The 17,436-nt window shown below is 50.3% G+C and overlaps 1 protein-coding gene across 2 annotated transcripts; it reads left to right on the forward strand.

The window, feature by feature from the left end:
* Positions 1 to 456: 456 nt before the first annotated feature.
* Positions 457 to 15,760, forward strand: DISP3 (dispatched RND transporter family member 3; the record flags this gene model as incomplete). 2 transcript variants are annotated; one of them, XM_079545386.1, is made up of 20 exons in its annotated part: positions 457 to 1,387; positions 2,248 to 2,467; positions 3,758 to 3,894; positions 4,011 to 4,145; positions 4,374 to 4,534; positions 4,741 to 4,880; positions 5,634 to 5,779; positions 7,131 to 7,292; positions 7,692 to 7,853; positions 8,350 to 8,472; positions 9,089 to 9,225; positions 9,873 to 10,054; positions 10,501 to 10,631; positions 10,739 to 10,914; positions 11,796 to 11,922; positions 12,513 to 12,658; positions 12,992 to 13,151; positions 13,447 to 13,560; positions 14,534 to 14,700; positions 15,398 to 15,760. In XM_079545386.1, the coding sequence occupies 20 exons, from the start codon at positions 460 to 462 to the stop codon at positions 15,758 to 15,760; spliced, it is 4,017 nt and encodes a 1,338-aa protein (XP_079401512.1). The 2 variants fall into 2 exon arrangements, with proteins under 2 accessions (XP_079401512.1, XP_079401511.1); XM_079545385.1 differs by having other exon boundaries at positions 460 to 1,387; positions 10,742 to 10,914.
* Positions 15,761 to 17,436: the final 1,676 nt, after the last annotated feature.

Genomic DNA, 17,436 nt, shown 5'->3' on the forward strand with positions numbered 1-17,436 from the left:
ATCTATTGTCTGTTTTAATGAGGAGACATAAAGTCTCTTGTGTTTTCATCTAGTAGCTTGAGCTGTTCCTGAGCATGAGAACCAGGTTCTCTAATTAATTAACACAATGTGAAGCCCCTGGCATCACTATGCTGGTGTCCCTGGAGCCACACAGAGCCCCACAGGGCCCTGTGACTGTTGTTTGAACTCCTCCTGCTCCAGTTCCTCTGTTAAATGAACCATGAGGTGCTCCATGAGAACCATCAGAACCTTAATGGTTATGATGAATCTGCGTGATCCAAAAGGACTCGTGTGGTATTGTCAAGGGTGCAGGGTTGGGAGAGCCCCAGCTCTGTTGCTGAGACCCTTTGGTGATCCTCTGCACCCACATCTGGGCCCGACAACCCCACAGCTGGGCCTGGTGACCCAATTGCAGGAGCACTGCTGACCACTTCTCTCCCCTTCTCGCAGGTGCTGGACATGGACACAGAGGATGACCCCTTGTTGCAGGACGCCTGGCTGGATGAGGAGGATGAAGAGGTTGCCTTCAGCTCAAGGAAGAGGCGGGAGGGTGCTCTGTTGTGTGGCAAAAGCTCCTGCAGGGTCAGGCCTCTGCGTGTCACGCTGCCAGTCAGTGGCTTCTGGAATATCGTAGGCTGGATATTTACCAACCCATACTGCGCTGGCTTCATCCTTTTCCTGGGCTGTGCCATCCCTGCTGTGCTCGCTGTTGTCATGTTCCTCCACTACCCAGCGCTGGACATTGATATCTCCTACAACGCCTTTGAGATCCGTAACCACGAGTCCTCGCAGCGCTTCGACGCGCTCGCCTTGGCCCTCAAGTCCCAGTTTGGGTCGTGGGGGAGGAACCGCCGTGATCTGGCTGACTTCACCTCCGAAACCCTGCAGAGGCTCATCTTTGAGCAGCTCCAACAGCTGCACCTCAATGCTTCCCACCTGCAGGTCAGCACGCGGGCCAAGCGCAGCGCCCCGCAGGGCAGGACTCGCTCCCTTGAGCCCCGTGCCCACCCACACCCAGGCAACGAGACGTCCCGTGTCACGAGGGGAGCCCCACGCTGGGACTACTCCAACACTTACATCAGTGCCAACACACAGGCGCACGCGCATTGGCGCATTGAGCTCATCTTTCTGGCCCGGGGGGACTCTGAGAACAACATCTTCACCACGGAGCGCCTGGTTACCATCCATGAGGTTGAACGTAAGATCATGGATCACCCTCGCTTCCGGGAGTTCTGCTGGAAGCCCCACGAGGTCCTGAAGGACCTGCCCTTGGGCTCCTACTCCTACTGTTCCCCTCCCAGCTCCCTCATGACTTACTTCTTTCCCACGGAGAGAGGAGGGAAGATTTACTACGATGGTATGGGACAAGACCTTGCTGATATCCAAGGTGAGCTGAGTGCTGTGGGCCAGGGCTGGTGAGGTCAGGGCATGCGTAGAGTCATGAAATCGTAAAGGTTGAAAAAGACCACTAAGATCATCCAGTACAACCATCAGCCCATCCACACCATGCCCACTAAACCGTGTCACACAGACCCCAGTAGGCGAGCAACAAGGCCAAGTGAAGGGGAATCATACATTGTACAGTTGCCTTCCAGTCCTTCTCTCATGTGAAAAATCGGAAGAATATCAGGCCTTGGACAGACAATAGGGGTGAGCTTCCCTGCACTGCGGAACAGAAGAAAGGTCTGTGGGCTGCTCTGCAGCATGAAAGGCAGCTTGTGAGTCACCAGCTGTCTGTAAGAAGAGGAGGAAGGCCCTACCTCCTCCTCCCAGCTCCATACCTGCAGGATGCCCCTCCAGCAGAGCAGAGGTGGTGAGGAGGTGAATCATAAGAAGGCCGTGGGTGTGATGCGGCTGTGGGATGGAGCATCCATCTGTCTCCCCAGCACAGGATGTAGCTGGTAACTGTCCAGGAGCCATGCTGGGAGCAGGGAAAGGCTGAGCTCCGTCTGCTCCAGCGTGAGTAATAGTTCTGTTACCAGAACAGGAAAGAGCCTGGTTCTGAGTTTTTCTGGCATGAACTCAAGGGACCTTGGGTTCTGGAGGCAGAACTGGCTTGCTCTGGTTTTCATGATGTTCTTAAAGAAATGGAGTCTGTTCCTTATGTCTTAACTCCCTGATCTTTTCTTTCATGTGCAGTTAATCGTATTACCATAGTCAACGACTACAGTCCCACCTTCCTTTGTTAGCCCCCGTGCCTTGCAAAGCTCAGCAGGACCTAACATGAGTGGTGCTTTTCTCCTGCAGGGTCCTTGGAGCTGGCCATGACCCACCCCGAGTTCTACTGGTATGTAGATGAGGGTTTGTCTGCTGAGAACAAGAAGAGCTCCCTGCTGCGGAGCGAGATCCTCTTTGGGGCACCACTGCCCAACTACTACTCAGTGGAGGATCGCTGGGAGGAGCAGCGCCACAAGTTCCAGAACTTTGTCGTCACCTACGTGGCCATGCTGGCCAAGCAGTCCACGAGGTGAGGGTGTGTGCAGGCAGGGAGGAGGCAGTGAAGGATAGAGGCTGAAGAAGAGAATGCTTGCTGTGGCACTAAAGGGGGGGTTGGAGGAAGGAGTAAAAACATCTTCAAAGCTGGGCTCTGGCACAGTGCTGTGAGTGGAAGTGAGGAGCAGAAAACCATTTACACACTTTCCTTCAGTGCCACTTCCTACTGCAGCAGCATGTCAGGGACATCAGAAATGGTGACAGCAAGGCAAAGATTGAATCTAGTGCCTGCCTTTGTGCTCAGCGTCTGTCTGATGTGGGGTCTGTTTGCTCCCATCTCACAAATTCAATTCCACTGACTCCAGCAGAGCTTCTGCTCTGTGTTCCTGCTCTAAATTTGGCCTCAGCTAGTCTGATGCAAGGAGTGAAACAGCCCTTAGTCAAGACATCAACCTGTGGGCAAAATGTGTTTCAGGAAATGCAGACATATTTCACCACCTGGTCTGCAGGGCTCATGTTGAAGAGAGCTTTGCTCTGTGCTTGTGGAAGAGAAAGAGTAAACCAGAGGTCAAAGAAAAAGGGTAGACCAGTATCCGGAGAGCTGGGGAAAGGCACTGCAGCTTTTCAGTCTCCAGCTCTCTACTGCTCTGAATCTCAATAGTTCCCAGAGTGAAGGGACACTGATCTTCAAAAGCAGAGCGAAATGCTGCCAGCTCTTGTTAGCCCTGAAAGCATCTGCAGTGTTCTCAGCAATGGGCTGGCACTGAGGCTGCAGCCAGTAGAAGCCAAAATGGAATTGGGGCTGAGGCTCAGATTCCCAGTTGTCTCCTATGATGCAGTGCTGTGGTACTCCTGCTTAAATTGTCTTGGATTACTTCCGCTCAGAGTCTGCTTCCAGAAGCAGAGGCTGCTAAATCATATGGTTCCTGATGAGCTCTAACTCTGCCTACATCCACTGGTTATTACCTTTGTGCTTAACATAAAAAGCAATGATTAGGATTCTAGATGGAATCAGCTTTGGAAGCTTCAGAAGCTGTTTGCTGACAGCAGGAAGTCTATTAGTGCCACAGACCCACCATACTCCGGAAGAATTCTAAAAATATTGGACCTGCTTTTATTTTTCTCCCTTCTTGTGTGTGAATTTCATCTCCAGCAGCAAGCTAGTCCAACCTGCTCTCACTGCTCCGAGCAGTTTATAGAGTTCGTGGGAGCAGTGATGTCATTTGGCCCCGGGGGAGATGATGTGCTTTGTTAAATCCCCTCACTCTGCTCCCTTTGCACTCAACTCTGCCTAATGTTCGTCCTTTCCACCTTCCCACCCTAGCAAAGTCCAGGTGCTGTATGGAGGGACGGATTTGTTTGACTATGAAGTGAGGAGGACATTCAACAACGACATGTTGCTGGCCTTCATCAGCAGTAGCTGCATAGCTGTCCTGGTTTACATCCTTACCTCCTGCTCAGGTAGGCTCAGAGCCCAGTGTGCCCCATCAGTGCCCCAGCAGGGCAGGTGGGAGGTGACTGTTCTCCCTGGGAGTGGCCATCACTGGTGTTTTTTCCATCTTGCTTTCCTCCTGCAGTGTTCCTGTCATTCTTTGGCATCGCCAGTATTGGACTGAGCTGTCTGGTGGCTCTGTTCCTGTACCACGTCGTTTTTGGGATCCAGTACTTGGGCATACTCAATGGTGTGGCTGCCTTTGTCATTGTGGGGATTGGTAAGCATGTTCTTGTTCAGATCTACCTGCGCTGCCTTGCCATAACTTCTGCATGCAGAAGAGAGGAAGGTATTGGAGACAAATGTAGATCAAATTTTCAAGCCTGTTGCCTCCATTATCTGTAAGTGGGGGATCTTCAGATCAGAAGCTCAGGGGAAATGAGGATCTCAGCACGTGTCCCTGTAGCATGAGCAAAGTACCAAACTCTCCCTCCTTTCTTTTCCCTAGGGGTTGATGATGTCTTTGTGTTCATCAACACCTACCGCCAAGCCACCCACCTCAAAGACCTGCGGCTGCGCATGATCCACACAATCCAGACAGCAGGGAAGGCCACCTTCTTCACTTCCCTGACCACAGCTGCAGCTTATGCTGCCAACATCTTCTCTCAGGTATGCTGCAGCTGTGGGACTGGGGGCTTTCTATTCCTGTCACAGGCCCTAAAAAAGAAGGAAGCTTCCAGGCTCTGACTCAGCTTCGTACCAAGTTTGCTGACTATGACTAAGATCAGCATGAGCTATTTTCAGGTTCCTCCAGATATCTTTTTGTCTCTCTGCATCTCCCTCCCTGATCCCAATTCTCTGTTCTCTTCATGTAGATCCCAGCTGTGCATGACTTTGGACTCTTCATGTCGCTGATTGTGTCCTGCTGCTGGGTGGCTGTGCTCTTTACCATGCCAGCTGCTCTTGGAATATGGACTCTTTATGTGTCCCCACTAGAGAGCTCCTGCCAAACCAGGTGAGCCCTGAGTTTTGTGAGTGGGAAGTTGTTGGGGAGCACATGATCAAGACAGCATGCAAATCCTTACCCAATCCTGTCATTCTCATTCTCCTTGACTTCCCCATTCGCTGATAATCTCTATAACATAAAAGAAGTTCAACCCTTAAAGATGAGAACAAAAATTAAAGGATCAGGTCCCACTTTCATTTCCCTTGGGGTAAGCACACATGCCACTTCAGGAGCAGACTCAGCAATGTCAGTCATTTCTCTTTCTTGAATCTCATGGAGAATGGGAGCCATCTGTGTCCTCAGAGCAGAGCCTCATCCCTGAGCTGTGGACGCACAAGCCCAGCATGGCAGGCAGACCAGAGTTGCTCTTGCCTGCGAGCACAAGCAGTGCATGCAGATTCCTGTTTGGAAGTCAGCACGTTTCCCTTCCCTTGCTCTTTAGCAGTGCAGATGACCTGGCCTGATTTAATTCATTAGCAGGGAGATGAACTGCTGAAATTTCCGTCACTCGGCACCCAGCGTGTGTGGCTCAGCTCTGTTTATTCAGCCCTGACTGCTGCTGCTTTGCCATAGCAGCTCAGCCCCTGACCTCTTAGCACTTAGCAATGGAAATAGAACACAGCATTGCCTCTTGTTGCCTTTCCAAGTAATTGGAGCAGGCTGCTGCTGTTTTCCTTCTTGCTGAAGGAGACCAGTGGTAACTGTTTGCAGGGTACCTGACTCAAAGCTCACGCCTTTGCGTCCTTCCCTTTCCCAACCCAGCTGCAGTCAGAAGTGCACCAAGAAGAGTGCTTTGCACCTGGCTGAGGATCTCTTCATTGCCTCAGAGGGCACCTCCAGAGCAGGCCGAGAGACGCTGCCCTACCTCGATGATGACATCCCACTGCTCAGCGTGGAGGAGGAGCCTGGTACGTGCCTGTTGCGTAGTGCCATCAGGGTGACCACGCTGACCTTTTTGTGCTGGAGCTTTTCTGGATTGTTCCTCAGTTTCCTTACTTTTAAGCAGGAAGTAGTGCCGTCACAGAAGGTTGTAGGTCTGCACTCTCTTGTGGCTGCAAGCTGCCTTGAGATCTGCAGCAGCTGTGGATGCATGGCTTGCTCACTGCTTTGCTAAACCTCTTGGGTCTAACACGAATTGTATTTTCTGTCTGGAATTACTAATTGCCAAATGGATGTAGCCATGAAACGTCTAATCCCTAGCACCAGGACAGCTCACCTTCAAGTACAGGATATTTTCCCCTCTTCCCTACTGCCCAGAGCATTGCATTTGAGAAGCAAGCAAAGAATGATATTCTCAGGCATCACCTCCTCAGAGCACCTTCTCCCTATGGCACAGAAAGGGCATCACTTGTTAGCAGGAGATGTTCCTTCTAGCTCTGATTGAAGATAAAGGTGCTTACAGGATCACGCTCTCTTAAAACTCGTTAGGATCTCTTCCTTTTAAAACCCGTGATGGAAGTGGTGTGGGCAGTGAGCAGCTTTCACACCTAGCAGCAAGCTGGAACTGGAGCCCATCAGTCCCATGGCGGTGCACAGACCCTCTCCCTGTAGATCTGAACTGTGCTTTGGCTCTGCATGGCAAGAGCTGTCTCCTTAGTATGCCAGGGACACGTGCAATGGTAATGTATGGAAATCACCCCTTCTGAGCAAACAGCTGAATGCTTCCCTCCAGGGCCCCTGGGCATCAGGTTACTCATGAAGTAACAGAGCAGCTTGCTGGTGACCAGGCATGGTTTGTGTGTCAGCTGTGCAGCACAGCAGGCAGTCCTTGACCCCCTTACAGCAAATGAGTGTTTGTCACCTGCAGGGAAGGGGCAGTTCCTCAGGCATCCCTCAGCTGGAATGGAGGGATTGTGCAGGAGCCTGGCTCTGCAGTCAGGCAGAGGTGAGCTGTGTGTAATCAGCTCCAAGATATACTCAGTAGAATAGGGGGACAAACTCTGCTTGAGTTCACAGAGAGAAGCTCACAGTGTCCCTGTAGCCACATGCACAGTGTTAGTGGGATCTGGCAGAGGAAGAGCAGCCTGAAGCATGGCTTTCGAATGAGCTGTGCATTAGTAGTGTAGTTGTCACATGGCAATGACTTGCCAAAGATGTTTCCAATGACATCCTGGGCGAGTCTCTGCCTGTGTCTCATCCCATCACCTTAGCACTGGGTCATACAGCTCATCACAGAAGGAGATGTTGTGAAAGTGAGCAGGAAGCAATGAGAAACATTCATGACACTGACACGTGCCTTTAATTTCTCTCTCTTTCTAGTCTCCCTGGAAATGGGGGATGTTCCCTTGGTATCTGTGATGCCAGAAAATCTGCAGCTGCCTGTGGAGAAGAGCAACCGAGGTCACCTGATAGCTCATCTCCAGGAGCTTCTGGAGCACTGGGTGCTGTGGTCTGCAGTGAAGAGCAGATGGGTGATTGTGGGTAAGGAGGAAAGGAAATTATTCCATCCTCCTGGGTTTTAGAGGGTTTGACAGCATCACAGGCAGTATCTGAGTTGTGATTATTAGTGACAAGAGATTGAGAAAGAAGGCATAATGGATAGTTTCTAACACAGTTGATGAGTGTCACCATAACAGATAGTCCCTAAGGGAACTGCATGAGGAACTTGGAGACTTCTCCATCCCTCTCCTTTCACTCAGATCTGAAATGGCAGGTCCCCGTGGGGTTATCCAAGCACAAGGCTCAATACAAGAAATCTCAGCTGCTGATGTCAGCAGTGCTGTTCCCTTCTCCTCCTTCCTCCATGTCCCTGCTAACGATATCATAAGAGGAGGATTTGTGCAGGGTCTCCCATGCACTTATCTGGGCTTTTCTTTGCAGGGCTCTTTCTCCTCGTTTTGCTCCTGTCCATTTTCTTTGCCAGCCGCCTCCGCCCAGCTAGCCGTGCTCCAGTCCTGTTCCGGCCAGACACCAACATCCAGGTGCTGCTAGACCTGAAATACAACCTGAGTGCCGAAGGCATCTCCTGCATTACCTGCTCAGGTGAGAGTGCTGATCTCCAGGCTGCAGACCCTAGGCTGGGGGAGCTGGAACGTGAAAGAGAGAGCTGTGTTTTTCGTGGCTCATTGGATACTGAATGGATCCTGTTGAAGGGAGGTGCATAGTCTGAGTAGGATGGTGGTGTTGCCTGTAGGAGTTGAGCATATTGAAAAGCTGCTTTAGCAGTTTTTCTGCTAGAGCAAATAGCATTCAAGTCGAGCAAAACCAACTACTTTTACTCATAAGGGTCTGTGCCAGTGACCAGTCTGAGGTCTGTGGCTCTGTGTTCCCTGGTTTGGATTTGATATTCAATAGCAAAGTATGTGATGTGTTACCTGTTCAACTGAGTAGCATGCACAGTGATCATAGAATCATTAAGGTCGGAAAAGACTACCAAGATAATCTAGTCCAACCATCAATCTATGGCCACCATGCCTACCATGGTAGGTATCTTGCTGTGTCATTCACTGTTTCCTCCCTGAGTAACCTTGTTGGACAGGTTTGTTTCAGGAAAAGCCCCACAGTTTGCAGAACAACTTCCGAACATCCTTGGAGAAAAAGAAGAGAGGCTCTGGCTCACCCTGGGGAAGTAAAGGGAGCATAACTGATACAGGGCAGCAAGGTAAGCAGGGCATGGGGACAGATTTTTTGGCCACATTTGTTTTAAAAAAAGAAGAAAAAAAATGATACAACCTTTGAATAACTGATACGGAATAATTTTCTTCTGACACATCCCTGCTGAGCCCTGGCTTGGTGCTGGATGTATAGGGCATCATTACCATGCCCCTTCCCCTCAATACCTACTGTTCTTCAGTACAAGATCTTACAGTCCAGGTGGCAGAACAGTCTAGTGACAAATCCCAGTGGTCTGCCTAGTATGAGCACAGGGCTGGGAGCTCAGACCTTTTGCGTCCCTGTCCTGTGTCACAGCCTTGCTGGCAGGCCACAAAGGTAGTAAATTCAGTTTGCTTTGCAGGGGATTTTGAGCATAAAAGAGTTACTGGGCCAGGTCCTGAGCTGACATGAATCAATAAGCCATCAGGAATTACTGCAGCTCAGGATATGTTTGTGAAAGCTTTTGAAAGGTGTGCTGTGCTGCTAGAAGGCAGAGGCTGTGCCTGCTGCCCCAGAGGAGACAACAGACCAGAAGAAAACCTCTTCCACTGCTGCCCACGTCTGTAAGATTTGCTGAATGAGCAGTACCACAAGCCCTCATGCCCTCTCTCTGTTTTCTGCAGATCTGCAGGGGACTGTGTATATCTCCAAGTCCAGAAGCAAAGGAAGGCCAGCCATCTACAGATTCTCTCTCAATGCCAGCATCCCTGCTCCCTGGCAGATGGTGTCACCGGGAGATGGAGAGGTGCCTTCATTCCAGGTGAGTCAGTCCAGGGATGGTGGACCCCTCTGTCAAGAGTGCAGCACTCAGGTGAGCACAAGAGCCTCCTGTCACTCCACAGGGCCCTGGGTAGCTCAGGGTGAAGGGGGTTGCAGTAAGGGAGCTAGCACAGAGGGCCTTGCTAGAGGGGATGCCTTGCACTGCCCCAGTATTGGTCTGTTGCAGTTGCAGTGTGATTGTCAGCAATGAGAGCAGGAATGTGGGTGTCTGTGGGGATCAGATGAGTTCTGGCATCATCAGCTGAGCTCAATTTATAGAAACTGTAATGAGACAGCTGCATTCCCACTGCCTCCTTCTGTCCGTGCACAGACAGCTGGTGAGCAGGCAACACTGCTTGTGCACGTGTTGGGCATGGACACCCCCAGCAGAATTCTCTTGCATTTCTCCCTCATCCTGAACAGAGCAGCCACCATCCAGCTCGGGCACAAAGAATGGGGGTGGCAAGGGGTTCCATCACACCCACGATGGGAAGGAGGCAGGCTGGGGACTGGCTGGGTTTGTTCCTACAGTGCTCATTCTGTATGGTTGTGCCAGTGCCCTGGGAGGAGGGGAGTGTGTGATGCTAACATATGACAGGCTGCAACCTTGTGGAGTTAAGTGTCTGTTTTCATTAATCCATTGCTTAGGTGTATAGAGTGCCTTTCGGTAACTTCACCAGGAAGCTGACAGCTTGTGTGTCCACAGTAGGGCTGCTTAAGCAGACGAGCCCCAGGAAGTGGATGATGACTACCTTGTCCTGTGATAGCAAGAGAGGCTGGAAGTTCGACTTCAGTTTCTACGTGGCCGCCAAGGAGCAGCAGCGAACACGGTAACCCTCCAAAGCCCACATGGCCAGGCAGCAAGCAGTGCACCTGAATGCTTGAAACACAATGCCTCGTGTCCAGTGCCAGTCCTGCTCTCAGCTGAACGTCCCTGGCCTTAGGCCTCTTTGCTGCACATATGCCCCACTTTGTCAAGTTATTTTGCAGCCTCGCAACACCATTAGCACTTGTCACAGGCTTGCCAGATGCAGGATTGTCACTGTGGGCCTCGTTGTGTGTCAAAAAGAAGTTGCTGATTTTTGTGTTGCCCTTACCCAGCTGAAGCCTTGGGCTGAGCAGGCAGCACACAGAGCACAAAGGCTAGGGAGCCAAGTCTCGAGCCATGCAGTTTTTCCCTTCCCTCTGTCCTTGAGAACGTCTGTTTCCATGTAGTGCTGTGGAGATCATCCATACTACCTGTGCCCTACCATAACAAACTCTTTTTCCTGCACAGGAAGCTGTATTTTGCCCAATCACACAAGCCTCCTTACCATGGCCGAGTGTGTGTGGCACCTCCTGGTTGTCTCCTCAGCTCCAGCCCAGATGGACCCACCAAAGGCATCCTTTATGTTCCCAGTGAGAAAGGTGAGCTAGTGAGGACCCGTTCAGCCATGCCTTGTTGCTGGCGATGCTTGAGAGTCAGCTGGGTTTTTGCCTTCAGGTGTAACCTTCCTTTCTTCTGCATTTGATAGCAGCACCCAAAGCAAGGCTCTCGGCGACTTCTGGGTTTAATCCTTGCATGAACACGGGCTGCGGGAAGCCAGCAGTGCGACCACTGGTGGACACGGGAGCCATGGTGTTCGTCGTCTTTGGCATCCGAGGGGTGAATCGTACCAAGCACTCGGACAACCACGTCATCGCAGACATGGTACACGAATGCTGAACGGCCAGCTGGGACTGAGGAGTGAAGGAAGGGTCTCCCTGGATGTATTTAGTTATTCCCTGCAGCAGTCAGGACAGATGGAGGTGGCTGGCTGTGATGAGCCAGAAGCACGCTCTGTATAGAACATTCCCAAACAATGGGGATGAAGAAGCCCTTTCCTAAAACTGCTTCAGACTTTTCAGAAAATCCCTTTTGGAGTGCAGTACCTAACCTTCTAATTTTAAGTCTAAATCTGGCTTGCCTGAGAATTTTAGAAGCAAACCCATCTTGAGCTCGGTGTGGAAATGTCACTGTAAACTCAAGATCCAGGCAACTGATATTTTTCTGTAATTGTTTATTTTGTTATGAGATTGTAACGTGGAAAAAATACAAAGCACTCTAGAGAAAGTTTCCTAAAAGTGATGTTTTCAGAAGCAGTTTATCCCCCTGGTCAGGTACTTTGAAATATTCACAGCCTTTCACTAGCAGAATTATGCTTAGCTGTGGCAGTTGCGGATGCATTTCAGCCTTTTGATTTGGGTTCTGTCCTTGTTTCCTCTGGAGGGAACAGCACCACACACAAGCTGTAGAGTGGACAGAAAGCTGGAATTGTGCAGTCTCCTTACTCAGATCACAGTGGTTTGGGGCACAGCCTGGTAGCCATATATTCATCAGTTCTTCTGTCACACTGTCTGATATATGTATCTATAATTTTTTAATGTAGTTTCTGGGTTGTCTGGTGAGGCAAAGATGTGAGGTTTGTTTACTGTAGAAGCTATGGTCTGAATAAGCAGATTGCAAGCTCTGTGCCCAAGTTCTGCCTTGTGCCAGTTGCAGTGTGCATGTCTCACGTGTGGTGCTTCTGTTGTTGTGTCTCCTTGTGAAAGGGCAGCGTTATCTACGATGACAGCTTCGACCTCTTCAAAGAGATTGGCAACCTGTGTCGCCTCTGCAAAGCCATCGCCAGCAACACCGAGCTTGTGAAGCCAGGAGGGGCTCAGTGCCTGCCCTCGGGTACGTGGGGTCCTTGGGAAGACCCTGGGTCCCTGGATGGACGCTGCTTCTCACCTTTCAGTCTGAGGATCATAGCTCTTAAGGGCTTCTAAACCTTCAGTTCCCAGCTTGATGAAGCGAGGCAAGGAAGCAAACATACCAGTCGGTGATAAATGCAGGCAGTGCAGAGAGCAGAGGTGTTTCTCAGCAGGCAGCTCTTTGAGCTGGCTGCAGCACAGCTTTGGCCCAGGTCACAGCTCCCACCTCCACGAGCCACTCACCCTATGCTTCCATTTGTTGTGCCAGTTTCTTCAAGGATGAGAAATACCCAGCAAGTAGGACAGCAGCGGCAGATGCCTGTTCTGCATCTCTGTTAGCAACAGTGCTGCTTGAGTTGTGATCATGTCCTGTTCAGTGCTGACAGCACTGACTGCCCTCTCAAGCTGAGAATTCTGATCCTGAGATCTGTAGTGCTTTTACAAGTTAGAGTTGCAAGGAGAATCAGCTGCTGACAAATGCAGCCTGCAGCTTCCTTGTTTTCTTCCCCTTTGTTCCCATGTGCTCCCTTTCCCTGTCCTGTCCTCCACTCCTTGCTCTTTCTTTCTCTCCAGGTTATAGCATCTCCTCCTTTCTGCAGATGTTGCACCCTGAGTGCAAGAACATCCCTGAGCCGAACCTGCTGCCTGGACAGCTCTCTCACGGGGCAGTGGGAGTGAAGGATGGGAAGGTGCAGTGGATCTCCATGGCATTTGAATCAGTGAGCATCACCATCTATCCTTGGGACACCTTCTTCTTGTGACTTCTAGGGGCTTAGCTCTGTTCTTTCTGCACTAGCCACTTTCATTTGCAGCCATAAATTAGTGCTTGCTGGTGTTTGTGCCTGGTTGCAGACAGATGCCTGCACTCACATGTTGCTAAGAAGTAGCTGCTTATGCCACCCTTTGCTCTTACCATGAGTTCAGGCAAAGAGCTGGTGGCTTTTTGCCCCTTTAAGTTCTGCCTGCTACTCCAGCTGTTTGTTCTACCTTTACCCTTGCATACACTGCATCAGGGAGCAGGACACAAGTGTAACATGTTCATCTTCTTACAGACAACCTACAAAGGGAAATCTTCTTTCCAGACGTATGCTGATTATCTGAAATGGGAGACATTCCTGCAGCAGCAACTCCAGCTCTTCCCAGAGGGTTCTGCTCTCCGTCATGGTTTCCAGACCTGTGAGCACTGGAAGCAGATCTTCATGGAGATTATAGGCAAGTGACTGTCCTGTTTCTCTCCCTGAGGAAGCCAAGTGCTCTGATGTACCTTCACAACACCCTTTGCTCCATTTTATGCCGTGTTGTATCTTCAGCCCCTTAGGACTGTGCACAGTCCTAAGATCTTCTTCCACTCCAAGCAGCACATACTGTCGAAATCCCTAAATAGAGTTCAGGGAAGTAGAGAAAGTGGGGAAATTTGCTTTGCTGCTGGGGAGTCCAGGGTTGCAGTTCCCCCTCACCCCAGCTGTCACCATCCCAGGCTCCAGTTAACTGGCTGTTTCTCTTCCAGGAGTGCAGAGTGCCCTGTATGGTCTCATCCTTTCGCTGGTTATTTGTGTGGCTGCAGTGGCAGTGTTCACCACTCACATCCTCCTCCTGCTGCCAGTGCTGCTCAGCATTTTAGGTAAAATTGCTGACCTTGGTGTGCCAGGCCTTCCCTTTCTCTGAGATTGGTGGGTTGTGCCACTGCTGAGTCTCTGATGATTCGAACTGAGTTGCTATTTCTCTCTGTAAATCCTTTTGGTTTCCTGGACTCAGTCCTGTTATGCTCAGGTGAACGGGAGAAACTCGACAACTGCATAGGAACCTCATTGGGAAAACAGATTTGTGTATCTAATTCCCTGTGTGCATTATCTACACAATCCCTTCTATTTGTTTAAATAAGGGGTTTAGCTACACAAATGCCATCCCTGCCTGTTATGTATAATAATGTGATTAAGTCCCACATGCCCTGAATAGCAATTGCACTGCTTCCCAAGGATCAGCACCATGGCTGCTGTTTCCAAGCAGTGGGAGATTTTAAAAGCTGAATATTTGAGTGTTTCTGTTAGTATTTGAAGCAAATTTCTAAATAGCTCCCTCTCCTTGGCTGGTGATTTGACGATATTATGGACTAAGTGTGTTGCTTAACTTCCCGGTTTCAAAATCAAATCTATCATTTTAAAACCACTTACTCTCCCACACATGACTCACAAACAAACAGCACTCATGCCTTTAAGAAAACCTTGTGCATGTGCTCAGGCTGTGAGTAAACTCCAGCAAGCAAAACATAGGGCCCTCTTCCATCTAGTGCACGTATGCACGTTTGCTTGTGTTGAATTCATTAGACTGGTTGGTATCAGTCTGTCATTTTGCCTGATGTTTCAGTGAGGTGCTTCGCTATCCCCAGCAGGTCTGAGTGCATTATTGGATGGCAGGAAGGTGAGGGAAGCATTCGCCTTTGTGGGCAGGAGGGAGGATGTAAAGCATTCAGCCTGGCTGGCATACAGAGCTCAGAGGCATGATCTCAAAATCCCCTGAGACTGAGCTGTAACAGGAAGGCTGAGCAGCACTCCTTGAGTCCCCTAAACTTGCCTAACATGAGCTTCTTCATGCAGGTGTGGTCTGCCTGGTGGTGACCATCATGTACTGGTCTGGCTGGGAAATGGGAGCTGTGGAAGCCATTTCTCTGTCCATCCTCGTTGGCTCTTCTGTCGATTACTGCGTGCACTTGGTGGAGGGCTACCTGCTGGCAGGGGAAAACCTGCCGCTGCACCACGCAGAGGTGAGCTCTTTTCCTCCTAAAGCTTTGCACGCACTCCCCTCGTGCCTTTGGTATCACCCAGCTGTGATGCAGGGTGTAAGATGTGCTGGGCAAAATGGAATGCCTCCTGCCATCCTCACAACGTGCCTGGGTAACTTTTCCAGCTGATGTGAGCTGATGTACCTGGAGTCAGTAAAACCCAGCTGAGCATCCAACCTGCATTCTTGTCCCTCTCTCAACGGCCACTGGACACACCTGTGTCCAAAGCAATGCTTTTTCATGCCCCACTAAGGACAGCGAGAGCCTTAGAGTAGCCCTAAACTCATCCTGTAACTTCTGAAAATCAGACTGGCTTGTGACTTGCCCCCTCTCGCCCTGCTAACATCTTTCCTTCTTCGGGAAGATGGGCATCACAAAAGCTTGGGGATCTCTGTTCCCTGGTATACCATCTGTTTGCAGTCCACCCGCCTAATGTGGCTGAAAGAAGGCACTGGTGGAGGCACAAAATCCAGCACTTAGTCTCTGCTGGATTTTAACCTCATGGCTATTTGCCTGGTGTGCTCAGAGACTGCAGAAACAGCAAGAAGTACACTCACACAGCGTCTGTGTCCCAGACCAGGACTCCTTGAGCTAAGCCACCCTCTCAGAGCATAAAGCATTTCTGCAGCCCTGTGTGCTTTGTCTCTGCCCCCCGTGACACTGCTGTCCCTTCCGCCAGGACCCCACAGCCTGCCGCCAGTGGAGGACGATTGAAGCTATCCGTCACGTGGGCGTAGCAATTGTCTCGAGTGCTGTCACCACCGTGATTGCCACCGTCCCGCTCTTCTTCTGCATCATTGCCCCTTTCGCCAAGTTTGGGAAGATCGTGGCCCTCAACACGGGAGTCTCCATCCTGTACACACTGACTGTGAGCACAGCCCTGCTGAGCATCATGGGGCCCGGCACCTTCACCCGGAGCAGGACTTCCTGCCTCAAGGCTGTGGCAGGGGTGCTTCTCGCTGGCCTGCTGGGTCTATGCATCTGCCTTGCCCTGCTAAAGGGTGGATTTAAGATCCCTCTCCCTAATGGGACAGCCCTGTAGACCTCACACCGAGAGCCACACGATCTGTCCTCTTGCTCCCTTTTCTTTTTTTCTTTCTTTTTTTTTTTAAAGGATATTTTTTGTAAGAAAAAAAAAGAGGAAAAAAAATCCTGTTTTTTCCAGAAGTTTTTCAACTCCAGATGCACTTTATTTTCTAATGGGTTTTGCTCTAAACTTGTATTTATTTCAGAAGTGATGGATGGATGACGGACAGTGAGGGCTGCCCAGGGAATTCCTCAGCCCATGAGTAGGAGGGGAGAAGGTGCTCTTCTCTCAATTTTATTTCTGCTTTTCTTTTTTTAAATGAACAGAGCTTTCTGGAACCACAAAGGTAAAGAAGTCAGGTAGGCCGTCTGACCCCTTTCAAACTGCTTCCTTTCTGTCCTTGCCATGGCCAGGGTCAGCATTGTGACGATGGCTTTAGAGGTGATGTCCTGTCCCATAACAGGGCTGTGCATCAACCCTGAGCCTTGCAAATGGAAGTGAGGCCTGGGGAATAGCATTGCTTTGCTATGCCCTGTGCTCAGCTGCAAACTCACTGCACAGGATGCATTTCCCAGCTAACTCTTACTGGTGTGGTTGTGAAATTAAAATGAGAGATTTTGGGGCAGCACCACCTGCTGGGACCTGCTTTCATTGTTAGCGAGGAATGCGAGGACATGTGGCTCTTTCTTTCATAAAGGACGCCGGTCCTCTCACTGGGATCCCTTGTGTCTCTGAACAGTCATCAGAACACTGTTGGTGCCTACAGGGCCCTGTCCTCCTCTCCTTCTTGCCAAGGTAGCAGTGGTGTCCTGTCCCAGCTCCCGCTCTGTGACTTCACCAATCTACCTCTGCTCTTCATGGCAGAGAGAGAACTGAAGGCCTTCAGCTCTGTACAAAGATTTTTGCTCCAGGACCTGGAATCCAGCACTTAGCCTGAGGATAAACTAACCCCTGTAGCAAGGTAGAGCCCATAGCTGGCAGCATGCATGGATAAACAGTGGGGCATTCTCTGTGGCAGCTCAGAGACCCTGCTGTGCAGATATGAAGGCAGCAGAGCTTCAGCCTGAGGCTGCTGCCTGCTCAAAGCAGATGGTTTATATTAAAGTAAAATGAAATTGCAAACTGGTGCCATTAACAAGTACATTTTAAGCATCACTGATTCCATCATATTCTTAAAATTGAAATAACTAAGTGTGTGCATTGATATGCAGCACATCTGGTCCTTGGCAGAAGGGGAGGGGTCAGGCCCACTGGGAGATGCATTAAACATTATTTACAGGGATGCCAACAGAAAGAGGTGGCTGGAAAGCAGCCCGACTCCTCATTTGTTTGCAGATACCATGTCCCCGATGGCTTTGCATTCTCTGTCTGGATTGACCCCCTTTTTAAAATGGAAATGCCAGGAAGCTGGCCCCTGGTGCCAGCCACATTCTGGGGACTGTGCTGCTGAGACAGACCAGCAGCTGCTGCTGCTTGGCTCACTATATCCCTGGTTTCATCCCTGCCAGTCTCTTACATCTTCACATCGTGTTGTTCCTCTGAAACAGGATCAAACATTTGTTCCTAAACTAGGTTCCCCAAGGCATCAGCTGGAGAGAAGGGATTGAGGACAGGAGTCTCCTTGGGCTTTGTTGATGCCAGGAGAAATCTAGAGCAATCCATGAGGGTGGTGAAAGCATGAGCAAACAGGA

The sequence above is a fragment of the Tetrao urogallus genome, assembly GCF_951394365.1.
Source record: "Tetrao urogallus genome assembly, chromosome: 21".
NCBI lineage: Eukaryota > Metazoa > Chordata > Aves > Galliformes > Phasianidae > Tetrao > Tetrao urogallus.